Source organism: Monomorium pharaonis, chromosome 6 (genome assembly GCF_013373865.1).
Source record: "Monomorium pharaonis isolate MP-MQ-018 chromosome 6, ASM1337386v2, whole genome shotgun sequence".
NCBI lineage: Eukaryota > Metazoa > Arthropoda > Insecta > Hymenoptera > Formicidae > Monomorium > Monomorium pharaonis.
Window position 1 is genome coordinate 4,900,583 of NC_050472.1, and position 21,931 is coordinate 4,922,513.

General features: G+C 32.9%; 4 protein-coding genes across 15 annotated transcripts in view; 1 reads left to right on the plus strand and 3 right to left on the minus strand.

The window, feature by feature from the left end:
* Positions 1–668: 668 nt before the first annotated feature.
* On the minus strand, positions 669–4,330 carry LOC105834496 (keratin-associated protein 19-2). Its single transcript, XM_012677026.3, has 3 exons — positions 4,183–4,330; positions 3,369–3,505; positions 669–1,032 (listed from the first exon to the last, which is right to left on the minus strand). Exons 1-3 carry the CDS (start codon positions 4,219–4,221, stop codon positions 843–845), a joined length of 366 nt encoding a protein of 121 aa, XP_012532480.1. The 5' UTR covers positions 4,222–4,330; the 3' UTR covers positions 669–842.
* A 3,648-nt stretch (positions 4,331–7,978) lies between these two features.
* LOC105834501 (optineurin) lies at positions 7,979–13,983 on the minus strand. Of its 3 annotated transcripts, XM_012677035.3 has the most exons (8): positions 13,767–13,983; positions 12,815–13,099; positions 12,443–12,733; positions 12,025–12,378; positions 11,172–11,939; positions 10,828–11,049; positions 10,601–10,745; positions 7,979–8,585 (listed from the first exon to the last, which is right to left on the minus strand). In XM_012677035.3, exons 2-7 carry the CDS (start codon positions 13,049–13,051, stop codon positions 10,641–10,643), a joined length of 1,977 nt encoding a protein of 658 aa, XP_012532489.1. In that variant the 5' UTR covers positions 13,052–13,099; positions 13,767–13,983; the 3' UTR covers positions 7,979–8,585; positions 10,601–10,640. The 3 variants fall into 3 exon arrangements, with proteins under 3 accessions (XP_012532489.1, XP_012532491.1, XP_012532490.1); XM_012677037.3 differs by lacking the exons at positions 7,979–8,585; positions 10,601–10,745 and adding an exon at positions 8,846–9,650 and having other exon boundaries at positions 13,767–13,981; XM_012677036.3 differs by lacking the exons at positions 7,979–8,585; positions 13,767–13,983 and adding an exon at positions 13,214–13,629 and having other exon boundaries at positions 10,395–10,745.
* A 777-nt stretch (positions 13,984–14,760) lies between these two features.
* LOC105830577 (long-chain-fatty-acid--CoA ligase ACSBG2-like) overlaps positions 14,761–21,931 on the plus strand; it is a 47,470-nt gene continuing 40,299 nt past the window's right edge. Inside the window, exons 1-5 of one of the 10 annotated variants that reach the window (XM_036288114.1) lie at positions 14,774–14,920; positions 15,289–15,473; positions 15,537–15,600; positions 15,932–15,992; positions 16,175–16,231. In XM_036288114.1, the coding sequence (XP_036144007.1) occupies positions 16,210–16,231 (22 nt within the window). In that variant the 5' untranslated portion in view covers positions 14,774–14,920; positions 15,289–15,473; positions 15,537–15,600; positions 15,932–15,992; positions 16,175–16,209. Of the gene's footprint in view, positions 15,086–15,288; positions 15,474–15,536; positions 15,601–15,931; positions 15,993–16,174; positions 16,232–21,931 lie in introns of all 10 variants that reach the window. The other 9 variants (XM_036288118.1, XM_036288116.1, XM_036288119.1 and 6 more) reach the window with 9 other exon arrangements.
* Positions 16,824–20,704, minus strand: LOC118645984 (la-related protein 7-like). The gene is made up of 6 exons (XM_036288112.1): positions 20,526–20,704; positions 20,316–20,462; positions 19,810–20,171; positions 18,126–19,670; positions 17,878–18,019; positions 16,824–17,359 (listed from the first exon to the last, which is right to left on the minus strand). The coding sequence occupies exons 2-6, from the start codon at positions 20,434–20,436 to the stop codon at positions 17,214–17,216; spliced, it is 2,316 nt and encodes a 771-aa protein (XP_036144005.1). The 5' UTR covers positions 20,437–20,462; positions 20,526–20,704; the 3' UTR covers positions 16,824–17,213.

Below are 21,931 nucleotides of genomic sequence, written 5' to 3' on the forward strand. Positions count from 1 at the left end.
AATAACAATTACTCTAACAACAAATAACGATAAATTTAATATTATATAAAAACGAGTATATATATATATAAATATATAAATATATAAATATGAACATATATATATATACAAAAATATAAATATAAATATATAGATAATTTTATTATATAATGCAAATGAGTAATATGATATTTAGTTATTGTATATAGTGTAAGAAAGCTGATCTTGTAAGATACAGATAAGGTGTTTTAATGTGCACATAGTCGCGTCATTGTCAATAATCATATTATTACGATTAATAATAATTACAGTTTTTTACATCTCGCGTTTCCTTATTCGACCCATACCCCCAAATCTGTTATACTTACTTGTGGTAACTATTGTTATATATGTTAAATGGAAGAGAATTCTGTTGCAAATTCTCTTAAATATTCAATCTAAATTTCTAAAAAGTATTTGATTCTTTTTTACGTTCCTTAATTCTTAAAAATTTGTAAAATGTTTATCTTTGTTTTGTAGTTTTTTGTTAAAACATTTTTTATTTCTGTTATTGCATAGTTTAATCTTTACAGAATTACAATTATAGGATATGTTATTTATTAATGTCTTATCTTGGAACAGAATTCTTTTACTTTACGTCAGAATGTACGATCGGATAGGGATAATGGCAAGAAGCAAAGTATCTCACGTTTCTTTCACATATCTTCTTTATTCTTGTACAATGGAGATTTCAATGAAGACTTACAAAGCTAATGAAGCTGTCAAAAAGCTTCGCGTATCTTAGAAAAAAGAATTCATACGAAGAGCCCGAAGGCTATGTTGATAGCGATAAAGTATCACGCGGGTGGTACACGAAGTTCACATCAACCCCAATATCCCCAGCCCCAACCACCACCATAGCCTCGTCCACCCCAGCCACCATATCCTCGTCCGCCCCAATATCCTCCTCTCCAGCCGCCCAATCCTCCCCAACCGCTGAGTCCTCCCCAACCGCTGTATCCTCTGCCATATCCTCCCCAGCCACCATAGTATCTATATGGTCGTCCGTAATATCTGAAATAGTTGATGAATCGTTCGATCAAGTTATTTGAATATAGAAGGAATTTTCATGCTTATATTATTAATAAAAATTAACAATGTGTAATTTAAGGCGTGACAGGTTTTATGAAATATATAGAGCGTCCAAAAATTGCTACTTTTTTAAACGAATAATGCCGGAGATATGACCAGTTTCAAAATTAATTTTTATTTAGTGATGATTTTTTTTTAACGGAAATATTCAAATATACTGAATGTGAGAATTTAATTTTAAAAAGAAAATTGTTCAATTGGAGAAGAAAAATTGGTCTTCTATTGATATCAAGTAACTTTTTATTTGATATGAATTAAAAACTTTATATACATTACTTATAGGCAAAGGAAAAGATTAAATATAAAAGATATCACTTGTGCTGCGTAATGATATGATTAGTAGTAAAGTTACAACCGTGATTGCGTACGTAACATTTATAAAATAGCAGTGTACATCATTCTGTATGTCTGGATTCGACTTCTACTTTTATCGTCATTAAATTATTATTTAAAGTACTAGGAACGTTAACGAGAAATATTGTAGATTTTATAAATGCAAATAGTCTGAAATCGAAGCGTATATGTTTTTATATATACATTTAGTACAAAATTTAAGATATCTTTCGATTTCAAATATCGATCATGCTTTTTATGACTCTAATGTTTCTCGGTAGTTAATTAAAATCAAAATTAAAGAAATTAGAATATTTCGTTATGCAGACAAATGTCAAAACTTTAATTTCAACATGCAATGAGAAGTTTCTGTGCGCTTTTTCTATAAACAGTAAGTTTTGACAGTAAGAGTTCGAGGTGTCACTCGCGAGAAATTGACGAAATGTATACGGCCCGCCAAATCATTACAAATTGATCGTCGCGGCTCGCCTTAGCGTTAATTGCGCATTGAAATTGCGTCATTTATGCGCGCGAATAATAGTTAGAGTATTTATGTGCACGACTATGGGATTACGAGGAACGTGTAACATTGTGATTCATAGGCAGGCGGAAGAGGCAGGACGGGATGCGGGTTGTGAATGCGAATGAAGAAACACTGTACCACAAAAATGCCATATTTTTTCCTCGACGTCTTACGCGACTTTCATCTTTACGAACGAGTCATAAGCGCCGTAAACGAGCAAGACGCATACAAAGTGTACCGTGAGGTGTATAATCGAGGTTGGGTAAGCCCTCATTACGATGGGATACGTGATAGTTGTTCAATGCTTGTTGTTAGTAGTTTTGACGACGCGTCCCAACTTTAAATACCGAGAAAATTTAAAAAATACGGAAAAAGTCCCGAGAGATCACCACACGCAAGTTCCGATTTCCGAGAGCGTAAGAGAAGAAGGGATTCGTGGAAACAAGAAACGAGTTAACATTGCGTTCCGTTTACGTATTTATAACGAAAGAAATAATGGAAGTTATGGCAAAATATCTCTTTTATAATATAAGTATTATTCTCAAAGTTTTATTTAAATCAAACAGGTATTAAACATTATTAACAATAAAAACAAACATCTCATCCAAGAGGAAACAAATAAGTTTCCGAATGTTTCAAAATTTTATTGATGTTTTGAGAGAATAAGTCATATATTGTTAAAATTAAAAGAAAAATTACTATTACAATATGTGTGTAACAGGGATTATTTTGAATAATAATAGTAATTTGTTATAATAAAATAATAAAAATTAGATATGTAACGATACGTTGACTTATATTTGAGGCAAACCTAGCTCACACGTGAGAAATGTGTGACTATTGTTTCTGTATTAAAGCAAGCTACATTTAAAAAAGTATAAATTTGTTTTCACATTATTTTACTATTCAATCATAACATAACTTGAAAAACGTACAATATTTGTCAAGAAATACATATTTGCGATCTATTTTTTATTTCTATTACGTTTGCATTAATTTAATGTGGAGTTATAGGCAACTTATCGTGATTGCCAATTTATCTGCTCGGAGCAAGTTAGCTATATATAATATTTGTATTTTATTATAAAGAATATATATTTATATATATACAGAATATATATTATATATAGAATCCATTTTCAGCATGAAAATGTAGAGAAGAGTTCTTTCTATTAGTACAGTTTAATTATAATAATTATTTGTTTAAACTATCCGACGGTCTAACAAAATTATTTTCCATGTTCAGCTAAATCTTGAGATACTTTAACAAAATTGTTCTTTTCATGTATTATATTTATCATATTTTACTTCGTGGTTCTAAATTATCTAAGGATGATAATTTTGGATTCACGGATTTCCGGCTCGAAATCAGAGAGATAGAAATTAACGATTCATAACTCACCCCCAGTACGTGGCGTCCGCTTCTAGATCGTTGTTGGCATTTGCATCCGGTTGCGGTTCGATCTCGTTCTGCACATTTGCCGGAGCTTCGCCGTTCTCTACGGCGACGACGAAGGCGAACGCCGCGAGGAGGAATACCTAGAATCAATTTATATGAGTCGTGTGATCTTTCGTTATCGTCCTCTCTCGATCCGCGATAAATCGAATATTTCTTTGATGCGATTTTGGTCGTAACTCGTGTCGATGTACAGCTCGGGGATGTTATATTGCTCGAAAAGCTCTGCGCCATTTTAAGCAATATTATCGCGATTTTCTATTGAATACACTTGAAAAATCCTCGAAGTTTCTTGTCGGCCGCTTCCATTGTATGCGATTTGCAATAAGAAACGCAATAATAACAACGTAGTTGACAGAACTTTAGAAATTTTAAAGCAGAGTATCTTTTTCTAAAAAGGATTTACAATATCGAACATATTTTAATTATATACTTTGATAATAAAATCTCTGGTGTTATTTAACTAAAATTCTTTGTATCATCAATTTATATTCGATTAATGTGATATTTATAGATCCCGACTTGATTGTCTGGCTCGTTTCGAGCGCTACGTGATCGGTCACGGATGCGAATTGCGCTAATTTAGTTAATCGAGCCGGTTAATCGGGGCTCGCGACTGACGTGCGTTTCGTGTCGTCGTGAAGATAGCGTGCACACGCGACGCGGGCGAAGAAAAAGAATCCGAGAGGAGCGAAGGGAGGAAGAGCGCGTCTTCGGGACGACGATGGTGCATCGACGTCGAAGACGCGGAACCACTTACGAAATGCAATGGGCGCAACATATCGAAGACTGATTCCATTTCGAGTGCAGCGGGACCTTATATACGCCGGGACCGCGAGCCGCGGGCGCGCGTTTTCACGACGTGGGGCACCAACACGTGCACACAGGCGAATCCGCACGCACTGTCGTCGGCTACCTGCGCGGTTTCGCGCGAGCGAACGAGGCGGGAGACGCGAACGAGCGCGCGGGGGTTTACCAGTTGCGGCACAAAGAGCCGCAAACAGGCATGCCAATGCCGTGAGTATTTTCGTGGGATTCCGGGATTCCGCGATGATGCCGCGGGGAGGTGCCGCGACCGAGGACGTGATCCTCGTAAAATCCTCGAGGCGAGAGTAATTCGACCTCGCCGATTTTTTTCTCGCAGATACTCCCTTCGAATCAACCTGTCTCGTTGCGACGCCCTGACGTCTTCATTTCCCCCCCCCCTCCCGTGATCACATTGAAGTTCCTTAATCTCGGTGAGATGGGGAAGAAAAAGAAGGAGGAATAATCGTACCCACATTTCTTCATTTTTGACACTATATATGAGGGCTAAATTAATAGAGTTTCGTCGGCTTCTTGACATGAAAGATAAAAGCAAGAGCCGTTTAAAGAATAAAGACTATATCTTCAGCGTTGAGAGATGCATGGCGTTAAAATGGCTGACCTTTTGTCGATGATTCTTCAAACACGTTTAATAATTAACAGAATAGTTTTTCCTTTGTCATCAGAAATGAATACTGAATGTGATGATCGCTGATAGAACCACTCTATTTTGATTTACCGAAAACTCCATAATTTCCGATCTCTCGCAAAATTTGATCAAGCGCGCGCATCTTACTTTTAGAAGCTATCTTATTTTCGATTCCGCAATCAGATCGCTCGCAGCACAAACAAATAATTAGTCATCCGTATTGGAATTTACGCAAGAGAAACAGTTTATTTAGCATGCGTCTAATTGTATCTAATGATACTTCTCGGTATCGCTTCATTGGCGAGCAAGAGATTCTGGGAAGACGCGCCTTCATTGCCGGACTAGAATCTCATTTTACCGGGCCTTTACGTAGGGCCATTTAAGGGGAGGATGATAATGACCGATGACTTGAAGAGATCATAATTCTTGGAATTCTATACGTTGTTCTTACGCTCAAAAAATATTATAACCTAGAGAATAAAAAATATAGCTACCCCCCACTTGTAGTTTACGGATTAGAAACGTCGAGTCACGCGATTAATTATCATCATTATCATGCAGCTAGCGTCAGATATCTAATATATATTATATTTGATTACATTTCAATAATAGCATCTGTATATATAATATACAATATTTATTAACAAATAATTTGGTCCGTTTAGTACTTAAAATAAACATTTTTCAAAAAAGTAACATGAGACGTTTTTAAAATGTTCTAAAGAAACTTAAGAATCTCATGTAAATATGTACGGAACGATAACGACATACATTTTTAATACGTTTTTAAAACATCTGTGTGCTGTCTGAGCATTAACGATTAGAATATGTATATTAAATTTGAAGTCAAGGTTAAAGAAAAATGATTGATTGAAGGCTAATACTTGGCACTCTAAATACATTATAAAAATTAAGTTTCTCCCTCAACATCATTTTCGATATAATAGTATTAATTTAATAATATGTCCCTGACCTAGAAGTTGCGCAACACTTTTGCGCTTTATTTAAATAAAGGTCTGACTTCTGACGGCTCGGTTGTTTGTTTTTCTACAAATTAAAAAAAAAAGGATTTATGCGAAAAGACGATTGCTAAATAAAGAACGACATTGCAAAGTTAATATTATGCACTTTTTTCTCACAAAGCTATAAACGTTCTTGTTACATTTACATTTTTATCATAAGTGATGACATTAACCAGTCCGGTATTTTTATGCTTGAACTGTGCTGTCTTTTGACGAAAGTTCGGTCGGTTCAGAATAAACAACCACGCGGTTTTACCGCAGTTATGTTTTAAGTAGAACGGAAGTGTATACGGAATTGTTAAAAGGACGTAAAATTATATAATCGAAACCGAAACTCTTATACATGTCACGTAAAGAGAACTGCAACGTGAACAGTAAACATTTCGGGGACATTCTAATTTGACATGCGTACCATAACTTTTCAAATTAACTTACTGTATATGCTTTTTACATTTGAGAAAAGTAAAATTTTGAAGAGAACATAAGAGAAAGATAATAAGAGAATATAATTTTACGACAGTAAATTATACATTGAATTGGTTTAAAAAATCTGAATATTAAACATTTAGATATAAACACACAAAAATTAATTCAAATAGCTATGGATGTAATTGATTCACATCTTCTTTGTTTTTTTAACTGTAGAAAATTTTCCTCAACAAATAGAGAATCTTATATTAAGTAATTACAGAAGAGAAAGGCAAAGACAAAAAAACATTTCAAATTTCTTATTATCTCGATGATAACATTGAAACGTATTCGCTATGTTGTAAAAGGACGTGAAGAAAATCTGTAGAGATACGAAACTTCCTGCTCCATATCATTAATGCTTGAAGTTTTAAGAATTTTATATGTTGATTCCAAAAATTTTTATCAATACTTTTTATTTTATTTTTCTTATATCTTAATAATAAGATTAACTCGAAAAGGGGATTTAATTGAACCTTGATCAACCGGTCTCATAAGGAAAAAGTGTTCTATGCATATTTCGCACAACTACGAAGATAATATCGATTCCCCTGGATGCTGCATTAAAAGATGTTGCCATCGCCCGCATTTCCGCTCGTCACCTCAATTAACGAACGTACGCTGCACCTTTCCATCATTGAGGTAATGTAAATTAAAAGAGTCCTGAGACAGAAGTGTACTGTTGACCATCAATGTCTCATTAATACCATCGGTCTATTAAGTCAAGGTAATTCTCTGTACCAATCGTTTATCTTTGCAATTAGCATTCAAAGATTCAGAGTTGTATTCTTGTAAAAACCCTCATATTTTTCCTAGATTTAGAAAAATAAATCAACAGACATTTCAAAATAAAATTGAATTAGTAAAACTGTAAAGTGGATTCTAGATTTTTTTCTTCTATGTATATGTGCATATATTTTGTAAGAAAATTCCAGTTCCAGTCTAGAACTCAGTCAATAAATTATAGATATATACGCATAAGATCTATACATGTATCCTTTACAACTATCTCAATTTACGAATTTTCAAATTTACGATCAGTATGTTATTGACCAAGAATAGTAAAAAATAGAACCAATAGATTGAAATAGAACTAATAGATTAAACTAATGAACCACTCATTAAAACTGATGACTATGAGTCAAATTTATATATACTATATATACATCGAGAAAAAGATGTTAATTTGACTAAATTTTTCAACTCAATTAAATTTCTTCAGTTCAAGTATTTATGCATTTAACTTAAATATATAAAATATTTAAACTTTAATTGACCTACTTATATATTTTACTGAAATATATAAATAGGTGAATTGAAGTAATTTAATTAAGTTGAAAAATTTAGTCAAATTAACAACTTTTTTTTTCAGTGTATATATATAAAAAATACTAAATATTATATTGAGTTATATTAAAAAATAGTAGTTCTTTAATCATAAAAATAATAATTAAAAAGAATTCTATTGTTATTTCTCTCTCCTAAAGAGAGGTCTTACAATCGTTTTTAATCATGGAATAATTATTTTCTATAAATGTTTCATTTACATGAAATATGAACGTTATTCAATTTATCGAATGTTGTAAGTGGAGGAATATCTGTACTTTAAAAAATTTTATCAATACCATTTATTTCATGTACAATTCCGATTACTCTCTCTAATTCATTCATGCAGTTACCCCTACTAGATGGATTCGGGGAGGTGCCTGATCGCATTCCGTTTTTGCGAGGATCACCGGCCTCGATGGGGTATTCCCACGAGTGCATCAAACAAGTGTCCGCTCGTTGCCTGTAAAGAATTTTTGAAAATGTGCAACCAGCCTGCCTTGAGCGGGCTTGTCGTTGCCACTATCACCGCCGCCGCCGCCGTTCTCGTCGTCGTCGTCGTCGTCGTCGTCGTCGTCGTCGTCGTTGCCGTGGTGGTGCATGTCCACTCGGTCTCGACTGATTTGTGAAAAGATGGAGGGACGATGAGAACGCATGCGGTGATCGCAGTGTAAAAAGACATACATCTTCTCTGGTCGGCACGCGGGGAGGAATCGTTGACCGCGGCTCCTCCAGTCAAGGTCAGGCATCACCTTTTTCTCCTCTCCATCTCCCTCCCTCTTCGCGCTACTCGAAGTTACAGTGACCATGGTCCGAGTCACATCACCCAGCCTTGTCTTTGTTATCGCTCGGTCGCGAACGCGTTCCGCAGACGTGGTAGAAATAAATAAGAAACTAGGGACAAAGATATTTTCTCTGAGAAGTGTTCATAGTAGATTCAATATAGACGTACTGGAGCGACGAGAGAGAGAGAGAGAAAGAGAGAGAGAAGAGAGAGAGAGAGAGAGAGAGAGAGAGAGAGAGAAAGACGTGCTTGGTGTACATATGTATATATGCAGATTACTAGCTACTATAGATCTAATATAGATTTGCACGTAAATATATTTGTTGTAAATAGGTCTTGCAAGAATAGTTTTATTTTTACACATTAGGAGTACGTTTTTTCAAAATTATTTATTATTTACTTACTATTACATGAGGTAACTAACGGTTTCGTACAGATATGATGTACACAATTATATAAATGACGTAATGTAAAAATTATGTTCTCGTGTAAAATTTAGATATTTCTCCTATCATTGTAATCATCTCTTGTTAAAAGAATTATTAATCTTTTTCTTTCTTTGGCACTGCCTTCTAAATTATATCAAATATTAAAATAGAGATGTTCACTAACAAGTGTGAAATATCGAAAAATATCTGAATATTTTTTCAAAGTGCATCCCTACTAATTACAAACTAGCATTTCTAAAAATATATGCTTTTTATATACATTAAATATGTTCTATAATACACAACTTTGTTAAAATTAGATTTAAAACGTATGGCATTTTTTAACATTAGTCTAATTATTACAGAAGTATCCAGTCTATGTATAAAATTATCATATATGCGTCATAATGACATTAAAAGCCATCTATTGTAAAATATTCTTTATCAATACAAAAATCAACTGAAATTAATACTTCAACAATATAAGAAAGAAGAAGAGACTACATTATTAATACACATATGTGCTAATATGAAGCTTACTCTCTTTGTATGCACTCTAATTGGTTTTAACAAAAACAGTTTAGCGTATTTATATTATCAAACTTATATGTTTTCACAAAAACATATAAATATGATTATATACTCATGTATTTTTGATTAGTTTATACATGTTTCAACATGTTTCATTAAATCTGATAAATTCTGAAATGCCATCAAGCATTTTGGGCATATTCGCATGGAGTCATTCTGTAATCAAGTTGATACACATATTATAATCTGGGTTTAAAGAAAAGCAAAAACAAAAAACAAAAACAAAATTCTATAGAGCTGTGACAAATGTCGAGTCGTTTCCATAGGTTCTATTCGTGTAATACGAATTCAATGTATACCACTTCGTATATTTTAAAAACAACAAATAATCGTATAATAATAATAATTAACAAATCATTAAATAATAATATGCACAATATTTAAATAATAATTGAATATAATGATATAATGAGAAAATAAAGATAGAAACTATGTAAAACCCTTGTTCTAACTATTATCAATAAAGTGTACATGCAATACTGATTTTCCTTACAATTCTGTAATTTATAACACAAGACTAAAAATATCAATGCAAAATATCAACTTATTATTGTCAATTTCGATATCACAACTCAATGTAATAACTATATTCCTCAAAATTATAAGTTATAGAAAATCATTCTTTTATAGAAATATTATAAAACATAAATATTATATCCATTTAAATATGCATAAAACTAAAATAATGTATTTATACAAGACTTACTGAACATTAAAGTTATAATTTAGCAGAGAAATTTGAGATAATATTTATAAAGAGAGAATTAAACATTGATATATTTACTAATCATACATACCATACATCCATACACACAACACACACACACACACACACACCCATTTTTCTAATTATTTTAAGCAATATTATGATGCGTATGTATATATATATATATATATAATTTGTAAGAATTCAGATATAATTATATTTTTGAAAGAATAGAGAGAACAAAGGAGAAGTAAATGAAAAAAAATCAAGACTAAAGAAACCAATTTAGCAATGCCAACTACGATACGAAAGCGTTGCATACAATTAGAGAAAAAACTATAGAAAAGCAGAACGATAGAACTTATTTATATCCGTTTTATACATATGTGTGTATATGTACCAATTTGTGGTAATAAATTTGAATATTTGAATATTATTCATTATTTCATTGAAAATAAGCGAAAGATATAATTTCGAGAAGTTGACCGCTTCTCTCGCACAGTGGCATTGTCATCACATCTACGTCCATTATATTTGTCACCGCTCTAGTGGTAATAGAAACCAGGAAACAATCATTTTTATTTTTGGAAAAAACATTCTGGATACAATAAATTTAAAGCTACTTACTGAGTGTTCGGACGCTTGTTCTGAATTGATACTAGAGTTTTTATTATGAACTATGACAACGTCATTAAGTTCTTGTAATTCTCTGTTAAGTCTTATTTGCTTTTCGAGTTCTGTACTCAAATTAATCTTTTCTTCCAACAAAACTTCTTTTACTCCCTTCTCCTGCTGAAAGTCTTCTTCATAGACCGTTAATTGCGATTTTAGCAGTTCTATCTGTTCTGCCTACAAAGTAGCATCATAAAAATAATTAAACTTAAGCTGTAATGTATCGATTTTACATATGTATTTGAAATTAAAACGTTATATAAACTATATTAGTTCAAATTAAGAAAAAAATTATTTACGCTTTGCGAAAGTTGCTTCATCAATTTTTGAAGTTCTGTATTCTTCTCTTCAATTTCCTGTCGCAGACCATTTGTCTCACCCGTCAACTGTTCGTAACGAACTTGCAATGTTTTTTTCTCATTTTGTAAATCTTTCTCGCAATTTTCATATAACTTACTTTGATGATCAAGTGATATTTTTTCTTCCTTCAAAGTAATTTTTTCTTGTTCCACAAGTTTTTTCTCTTCTTGTAATGACACACGTTCCACATCTAAGCTACTTTTCTGATTTTCGAACGATTCTTTTTCTTTCTTTAGGTCGTTTTTCTCTTGATCGAGAATTTTTCTTTCTTCTTCTAATAATTGCCTGTCGCTTTTAATCTGTTCTAGTTGTTCTGATGTTTGTAAATTTAACTTTGTATTTTCATCGAGAATTATTTCCATTTCATATAAGATAGAATTATAATCAGAAAATATCTTTTGAAATTGATTTTGTGACTTAATTAGTGTTTGTCTATCAGTAATAATTTGTACTTGCTCATCAGCTAATTGTTTGCAACACTGAGATAATTTTTCTTGACACTGTATGTTTGAGTTATCGTCAAGTTTAAGTATATCCGTAATTTCCTTTAAACTTTTTTCTATGGTAGCAAAACGTCCCACTTGTATTATAAAACATTCAGTTAATTCTTGCAACATATCGTTATACTGCTTTATATTTTGCATGAATTTCTGACGATTTAAATTGGACGTTTCCGATAAATCTTGGGATCTGATTGGATTAAGAACCTGTAAAATTTAAAAGATAATTTGAATTTATTTTCTAAATTTAATTACCTTTCAAATATTTAGCAAATAATTTAAAAAATCGTACAAATTGTAGTTTTTGTTTAAGCAAAGCAATAGATTCTTTCAAGGAAGCAATTTCCTGATCTTTTGCAGAACACACTTCTGAAAATTTCAGACTTTCAACAGTTTTTACACATTCTTCAAAACTATAGCTGTCACTATAGTTTAATGATTTCATTGCCGATTCTAAATCCTTTTCCACTTTTGAGGGTTGTTGTAGATCTTTATCAGTAAATTTCTCAGATATTACAGATGCTATGTATTCTTTATACTTTTCCATATTCATTTTTGATATTGCATCTGTAAGTTTGGGTATGTTCTGCTCAAGTTCTGCTTGATTAGAAATATTAATGGTAGATTCAGAAGAAGCATTAATCGTCTGGAAAAAAATGGACAACAAAGTTATACAGAGTTTCATGTGTATGTTATACATTTATATATACTTCAAATCCTGTATCCTCAGTGTGATGAAACATCCAGAGTTTAGCTTTTAACTCTGCATTTTCCTCCTTAAGATGGTTTATTAATTCTTTAGTCTCTGCAAACTTCTGTTTGTGATTTTGATGGACCTTTGTCACTGCCTCTTGCCAGGCTGCCAAGGTAGTAAACTGATGTTTCATAGATTCGTTATTCTGTCTTAAGGTTTCCTTTAACTTTACGTTTTCCTGCAACACGTCCACCAATCTCTGTTGCATCTCGGTCACATTCAGTGACGACACCATTGATTTGTAATCCTGCCAAGAGATATACTTTCATTTTTCATTTCCTAAAGCATTATTTAATTGTGAAATAAAATGAAATTGCAATATACTTACGATTGACATGCTCTTCTGCTGGATGTCAACATAGGAAGCCAACAAGGAAGCCTGGGCATCTACAGAATCTTTCCCAAGCACAATAAAAGAAAGGCTTTCGTCCTCACTGCCATTGACGTCATTTAAGAAACTTGAATTTAAAACTGTAGTAACAGGTTCATCCAACTTAAAAGATAGCTCCTTATTCTCTGCACTTATTTCCATCACTTTACGACTTTCAGATTGAACTGGTTCCATATTTTGTTCGTTTAATCAAGATTACCGATCAATAATTGAACATTTAGGCTGCAACAATAAAACGTCTAGATTGTAAAATTAATTATTTTAAATTAAACTTTTCTACAGTGACAATAATGAATTACTAATAAAATGAACGAAGTGAATATTGCTGTAAGATACCTTTATGTTCTTATCAGTGTGACAAATGACTCTGAATGTTTCGATATCTTTTCCTCGAATTTATACTAATTTGACAATCGTGAAGTATTTACAATTTACGCTTACGACACTTATATTAATATCTATCACAATCTGATTATGATTAAGAATGATTTCTCCAGAGTTGCATAGTTGCATCAGATTTAATACAACATTGAGGTTAGGCTCTTACAACGCATTGAGCAACCGTATTATCAACAAATTCGCATCGAGTATACGATCAATTTTCATCTAGATTGCATTTGTTTATTACTATCAGCGATGTATTCTTGTAGTTAGATTGTTACGAGCAATTTAAACGAAACCATTAGTTAGACTAGTCTTACGATGTCAATGACATGAAAGCTCGTAAACCGCTGTATTGTCAATCGTATAATTGTGTATTTAAATAGTGATAACATTTAAAAAGAAAGAAGGAAGATAACATTCTATCAATATAATACAAATACGATTAGAGTGAACTAATTAAGAGTGAAGAAAATTTGATAATAGGAAAAGTTAAATTTAAACTTACCGTTATAATTGATATGAAGCATTTGTGGTTACGTGTGAGTTGCGATGAAAATGAAAGAGAATATATTTATGTATCCATGATTTGTCACACTCGACCTTCTAATGCCTTCTATTGAGTCTCGAATTTTCTCACTTCCGCCGAATCTAAATACGTAATAACAACTTTCCAAGCGTAATATAAGTATACGAAGTAAATGCAGATAACAATTTTTTTCTAATAAAAATGCATGACACATAGATAATTATGTGTCATTATTGATATAATTTCTAAAAATAACAAATATTCTTTTAAACTTTATCAATGAGGAAGTTTCAAATTTTTATTATAGTACGTATCAACGATTGGTCAAATTCTGACGTCGGTAATTATCAACATTATTACAAAAGATTGCAAAAATTTGATTACATTTATTGTAGAAAGTTATGAGTGTTATTATATTAATTAATAACATTTCGTACTACAATGTTATTAATTTACTTCAGTATATTTTACAATATTTTACAATATTTTACAAATTTGTAAAGTTTGCTTTTGTGATTTTTACATTATCGATCATTGGTAAATACTCACATTGGTTATGTTCAGAAAACACAAGTGATCAGTGAGCGGTCAGTGATTATTGGTCCTTACTGTTAGATCTCTAAATTTAGACCAATTATATTAGTGAATTACTCAACTGGGGCTCGATTCTTGAATTCATTTGCAAGAAAACGTATGCGCAAATACCCGCTCTAACAGAAAAGTTGCAAGTTTATTGGTTAAAAGCCATACGATAGCCAATAAATTTTCAACTTTTCTGTAAGAACAGAATTTGCGAATACGTTTCTCTTGCAAATGAATTCAAGAATCGGGGCCCTGGGGCTCGATTCTTGAATTCATTCGCAAGAGAAATGTATTCGCAAATTCTGTTCTTACAGAAAAGTTGGAAATTTATTGGCTATCGTATGGCTATTAACCAATAAACTTACAACTTTCTGTTAGAGCGAGTATTTGCGTATACGTTTCTCTTGCGAATGACTTCAAGAATCGGGCCCCTGTTGTGCAACGGTTGTGTTTTCTGAACGTAGCCATTATTAGCATGGGACAGTAAAAGAAGTGAGTGAAATGAAAATAACAGCATGCTGAAGACTCAAGAATCAAGATCGAGCTTCTTTGTATGTGTTTTGCATAAAGGGCCATCTACAATGGAGTGTTTTAGTCGTAACAACGCTAAATCTACGACCATGCTGTCAATAATATAAACGACGTAACAATAATATACAAGCCGGCTATCATAGAGAGGTGACTAAAAACTAACCCCGAACACCTAAACGCTCATTGTAAGCACCCACTGAATTGGCTCAATGTCTGTTGTAGGCCGTAATCAGTAAAACAGTACGTAATGAAAATATTGTCTACGACTACTGCTACGGCCTACAACTCTCCATTGTAGATGGCCCTTTAAACGCTGTGTAATTCTTGATGCGTAAAGTTAACCGCGCGAGAGAGAGACAAAGCCATTTTACTCCATCTTTTTGTATAGCACTTTCAGAACGCAACGGACGCAGGATGGACCGGGACCGGAGCAAATATGGCATCGCGAATCTCTTAATTGGTGATATATATCAATCATACGTAATTGTAATTCGTTTGAACGCGTATCTGTCAATATACTTGTTCGAGCGAAGATCGCGATTCGTAGCGACATGTCAATCGTGATACGCAAAGGTGATTGTGCGAGAAACAATCTCTTCGTCATATCTTAATTGCATTTTCTTTTTTGATTTGTAGATCGAGGCAGTTCTGACATGGACCGGTGCCGGGAAGCAAATGTCGCGCCATATCTATCTACTTGGTAAGTCAAATCTGCATCGTAACTTGAGCTAAATTCTCAGTCTTAACTTTGTGTTTATGCACTTTCCATATATTGGACAATACTTGCAATATCGCAAAAAGACAGTTGTCGCATCATCGATTATTTGTGTGGACAATCGACATGTAGGGACGCGTACCCAGCGATGCCAGTATCGAATCTTTTTGTAACATCGTGCTGCTAAGCCATTCTCTTCGCATGATATTGCGAAAAGATTCGGTGTACCGAGCAGCGCGGCGCCACTCACTTGAAGCTGATCGCGCGAAAGAAACGAAGTCGTTTCACGTCATCTTAATTTGCGTATCACTTTCAGAATGCGACGAACGCAGAATGAATCGATTCCGGGACGAATGGCATTGCAAATTACTTAATTGGTAAGTGTAACACATGTCAATTTAACGTTATAATCCAGTCGAACACGTAAAATTATTTATTAAATTAATATTTGTTCAAGCGGAGAAAGCGATTGCGCGACACTCAATGCGTTAATCGCGCGTCACGATTGAGGAATTAATCCCTTCGCTATCATTGATGTGTGTTCTTTTCTTATTTGCAGATCGTGACAATCGACATGGATCGGTTCCGGGGCGGATGACATCGCGATATTTATTTGGTAAGTAGCATTTACATTGCAGTACTTAATTCAAGAGATTTCGGTACGAGGAGCAGCGATATTGAGGAAACTAATGAAAGAAAGAAGAAAAAAAAAACGGAAAAAAAGAAATAAAATTTTGGGCAATAATATTTACAGTAAGATAGGATTGCAAATAATGGCAAAATCAGATTGGAAACGTCTTCGAAACAAATATTTAGATTTGTAACGACATAAAATGTTACAATTGAAAATGCATTTGAGAAAAGCTGAGGGAGAAAGAGGCGGGATTATGACAAAATGGTATCAGAAAGATTGGTCTGTAACGCACATTACCCGTAAATTTGAAACGAAATGTCTCAGGAATATTTAAGGTTAGCTAGGATATTTTAAAAATGTAAAAAATAAAATTCTGCAGCTTTTTCAGACAATATTAAGCTATAGAAAACTATAGAATTTTGTACTTATCTGAAAAAAAATTTTAATATTCTCTAGAAAAGTATATAACTACACTCAAATATTTACAGAAAATTACAAATTTTTATGAGTTCCGAGAAAAATAGCTTTTAGAATTATTTACAGAAACCAAACAATTTTGTTGGTGGTCCTGGCAGGGTCATGAAAAGAAGTGCTGAAGGCAGAAAAGGTAGAGGTAGCAGAAGAGAATCTTTCAGTAGAGGAAGAGGCGGCAATAATGGAGGTTTCAAAAGTCGGAGGTGGTAGATTTAATCGTTCAGGTGGAGGTCGAGGAGGAGACAGAGGAAGATGGTAGATTTAAAAATATGTGTATACTAGAATAAATCCTTAAAATATGAATTATAATGATCAATCTTGTAAATGACAAAGGGATTAAATTTTATACAAGTTAATTTTTCTAAATTTTCTTTAATGGTTTTAATTGTATAATAAGTGTCATTATTTATATGTTGTGTTATGTGTTATACGGATTTGACGGCATAAGGCGCGCGTGCGTGCGTGCACATATCCATAAAAAATATAATAATCAATCCTGATCGAACTTTGTACATTTTTCAAGTTCTTTTTCTGCTCGTTTTAGCAGTTTAGTACTCTTTGGTCGACTTCCTTTTCTACTCAATTTTTCCATCCTGTCTTTCGATATTTTTTCCCAATATATTTTCTCTTCATCACCTGAAAAAAAAGATACATAAAGTTAGTAATGAATATGTTATTTGCAATACGAAAAATATTTATCAAAAGAATGAGTGTTGCAGCAAATAATGCACTGATTCTTGAACTCGTATAAAAAAATCTCTAACACGAAAATAACGCTGTGCGTTCAACGATTAGTATATAATTCGAGACCTAAAAGTAAATATACCAATTGATGAATGCATAGGATTAATTTCATATGTGAGAATTTTTTTGTACAAGTTGAAAAATTGGCTTCCTAGTCTGTTACACTAAAGATCTCAAGTTTGATTCTGTAAAAAATTTTTATGCTCCTTCTCTTCAATGGAAGCCAGATGGGCCATTAAAAGTATTTTGTCTTTTAAAACTTCTCTATCTAATAGGGAAGCTTCCATTTGGAAGAGATGTTGTATGTTCCATATATCTGTATATGTGTGTACTACAGGTATATGTAGAGAACATTGGACATTGTTGCAAGACATTAAAAAATCGATATTACGTATATAAAATATTTATACCTTCTAAAACAATGAAGTGTTTTCCTTCGTAGCTCTTCTGGGTAAATGCCTGCGCAGCTTCTGCTGTATCAAATCTTACATAGGCTTCACAAGAATCAGTCGTTACATCTATATATTTCACTGAATTGTTTCTTAATTCCATCTAAAATTCAATTCTCAATATAATGTCATACATTTATAATGTTCTGATTAAAGATGTAACATTTAATTTATGACAAAAATTCTTTGTTTAATGACATCACTATTACCTTAAAACTTCGCACATTTGTGCAAGGTTCATCCATTTCAACTTTTACTATAATTCCTGGTGCATAATTAACGCGTCCATAAGACTTTTCTTCCCTATTAGGTTTCTCGCCATCATTTTCACATATTAATTCATCCAATGCATGTTCAGATTTACGGATAATGTGTATTACAGACCAGTCTTCCTGATACCATTTTGTCATAATCCCGCCTTTTTCTCCTTCAGCTTTTCTCAAATGCCTTTTCAATTGTGACATTTTATGTCGTTGGAAATCTAAATATTTGTTTCGAAGATGCTTCCAATCTGATTTTGCCATTATTTGCAATCCTATCTTACTGTAAATATCATTGTCCAAAATTTTATTTCTCTTTTTCCGATTCTTTTTCTTCTTTCTTTTATTAGTTTCCTCAATATCACTACTACTCGTACCGAAATCTCTTATAGAATGTTTTACAGTTTGTGATAAAACATTTGTCTCAATATTCTCATCCTCATTAAACGAATGTTCGAATTTTGTTTTATTTTTATTTGAACTCGTCACTGGTTTTTGACATTCTTCTTTTATTGCTTCTCCGCTAATGTCTTCTACAGTGATTGTGTCATTTACAGTGTGTCTTCTTTTCTTTTTTTCTGTAATTTTATTGCGACTATTCTCTTGATTTTCTGTATTTCCTTTGTCTCTTTCATCTTTGCTATATGATTTTTCTGAAATTTTTCTTTTCTTTGGATTTTGTCGATTATCTGTCGTATCTATTTCATTACTATGATTATTATTCTTGTCTTCGAGTTCTTCTGTTGGCACTTGTTCTTTTTCACTTTGCCAATCTGTTATAGTTTCATCTTTAGTTTTTTTTCTTTTTTTTGCTTTAGTATCACTTTCGTCTACTTGTAATTTTTCCAGGACACATTTTTCTTCCTTTATATTTTCTTTATTGCCATCTGCTGCATTTATTTCATTGTCATATATATTTTTCTTGCCTTCAGAGTCTTTTTTTAGTACTTTTTTATTCCGCCGATTTGTCGTACTTTTATGTACTTCTTCTTTCTTTATTTTAATGTCATATTCGTCTTTAACAGACAATTTTTCTGAATACTTTTTCCTTTTAAAATTTCGTTTATCACCATTATCCGTTACATGTATTTCGGTATCACAGGGATTATCCTTAACCTTAACTTCAAATTCAGCTTTGAGTACCTTTCCTTTTTTGTCTTGCTGATCTACTATATTTTGAGTGGCAATTTCTTTTTTATCTTTTTTGACTTTAATGTCATTTTCATCTACAACATGCAATTTTTCCAAAGAATGTTTTCTTTTTTTACTTTGTTTGCTATTATTATCTTCTATAACTTTGCATAAATTATCTTTGGAGTCTGTTTCTTCATTGAACGCTTCTTCTTCATTCTCTTTCAATTTTTTTTTAGCCTTTGAATCATCAACCAACACTCCAATTATTATATCACTTTTAGATTGTTTAAATGTTGATATACTTAATAGTTCAGTGGGGGATGCATGTGTTGGCAAAACATATCCTTTTTTTTGGAATGTCTATAAAATAAAATATTAATCTAAAAGTAATACATTAAAGTAACACATCACCAAGTTATGAAAGTTAGAACTATTATCTCTCATATAGCAATTATATAGCAATATATAATATTTGGCAAACAAGTACGACTCCTCTTACCTTAAGGCATTTTTGAGCATGGCTAGGTGTATCAAATTCCACAAATGCAAATCCCTTTATCTTGTTATTGCTCTTGTAACGTGGAATCGAAACATAATCTACAGTTCCATATTTGGAAAAAGCAGAGATCAACCAGTCATGGTCCGCTCCTGGTGGTAAGTTTTGTACATAAATTGTGCACTGGTCAACATTCTCTTTTGTCTGAATCGGTGTTACTCGACAGACCTTTGTACCATCCTCGGATACTTTCAACATTGTTGACTCCTGCAGAGCCTTAGCTATCTTGTTTGCGGTGATCATATGCTCATCCGTGGTCAGTTCTTTCAGCTTGTTACACCTGGTAAATACTTCAAGATCCACATCTAAAAGACCAAGAACAATTACGATCGATATTTTGATATCTTTTAAAAAAACTAAAATGTAAGATTTTATACTATTATATACATTAAATAAAAATTCATTCAAATAATTAATATAGGCAAAAGACACAAGGAAGAAATACTTACAGGGATTCTCTTGCAAAAGTTTTGATAGGAAACGATCCTTGCTCAAATTAGAGTCGCTGAAATAGAACTCCATTTGTTTTCGTATCGATGCGTGTAATCGGTGCAATGCTTCCTTCTTCATATTTTCACTGGGAGAATTAGTGCGCACTGAAAGTTAAATAGTTTCAATTTAAAAGTTATTTCAAAATGGTACTGAACTCTTCTCTTTACATTTGCCGTTTACAGGATGGCACAGGATGGTCTGTACGGTCTGCTGGGTAGCAATCACGTAACTTTTTCTTTATAACGGAAATGTGAAAAGTGAAAAGTTTTATGTAACTATCTCTTTCTATTAATGTTAAATAGAAAGAGACAGTAACTTTAAATTTTTCACTTTCACGTTTCCGCCCTAGGGGAAAAATTACATGATCGAGACACCACGAGACACCATTGGTCTGTTCTTTTTCGCTGCACTGCTGCACTGGTGCAACAAGTTAGAATGAGAAAAAACATATTTGTCTCACTTTAACTTATTGCACCAGTGCATCAGTGCAGCTAAAAAGAACAGGCCACGTTTCATCAGAGAGAAGCTGAGAGGGTCGTCGCACAGCCTTCTGCATAGTACAAAATGTATAATGTATAATGTATAATTAACCAATCAGAGGTCTTTATTTCTATCCTAGGGAGGGAAATAGACAACTCTGATTGATTAATTCTCTTATGCGTCATGCACTATGCGTTATGCAGAAGCTGTGCGGCGGTTCTTATGATTTCTGCATGGATGTGGAATCGCTTGTGCAGCGCGGCAAGAAGCGATGTGATGACCAATAAATATACAGCCTTTAAGCAGAAACAATGGAAGCTTTTCAGTAAGGCCGGATCTACAATAGGTAGTAAGCCTTATGCCATAAGAAACTGACCAATTATAATTAAATGTGAGAAAAATAATCGAATATAATTAGTTAGTTCCTTATGGTTTAAGGTTTACTACACCTATTGTAGATCCGATCTAGGGCGTAGTCTACAATGAAGATTCAAGCTTTAAACCATAAGAAATTAACCAATCACAGTCGATATTTATAAAAATACTCAATTGTGATTAGTCAATTTTTTATTAAGCTTAAAGCTTAAGTCTTTATTGTAGACTACGCCTAAGAGACCCAAATTAACACAGCAGTAATTTTGTCTTTGTTTCTAACTGAATATCAAACAAAAACAGAAATACTGCTGTGTCGATTTGTGTCACTTGCTGAAAAGTTCCCAATACTGGATATCGCGAAATAATTAATAAAAGTTCACAATAAATGTAAAAAGAATCGAACGTGATTGGTTAATTTCTTATGACTGAAGATTATTATAGATATACCTAAAAATTGAACAGTGACTAGGCAATTGTAACAGATTAGAATCAAATAAAACTTAATGGTAAATCTTTATAAAAGGGAATCCAGCTTCGATGATCTTGACCTTGACGTATGTTATTCACTGTCCCGAGTAGACCTGTGCGCCGTTACATCAAGGCTGCGTTTGGAAACGTCACTCGAGTGCTCTCGGATATCATTCTATCTTTGTTTCACATAGAACGAACAACAAGGATAGAATGATACCTGAGAGCACTCAGGTGATGTTTCCGAACG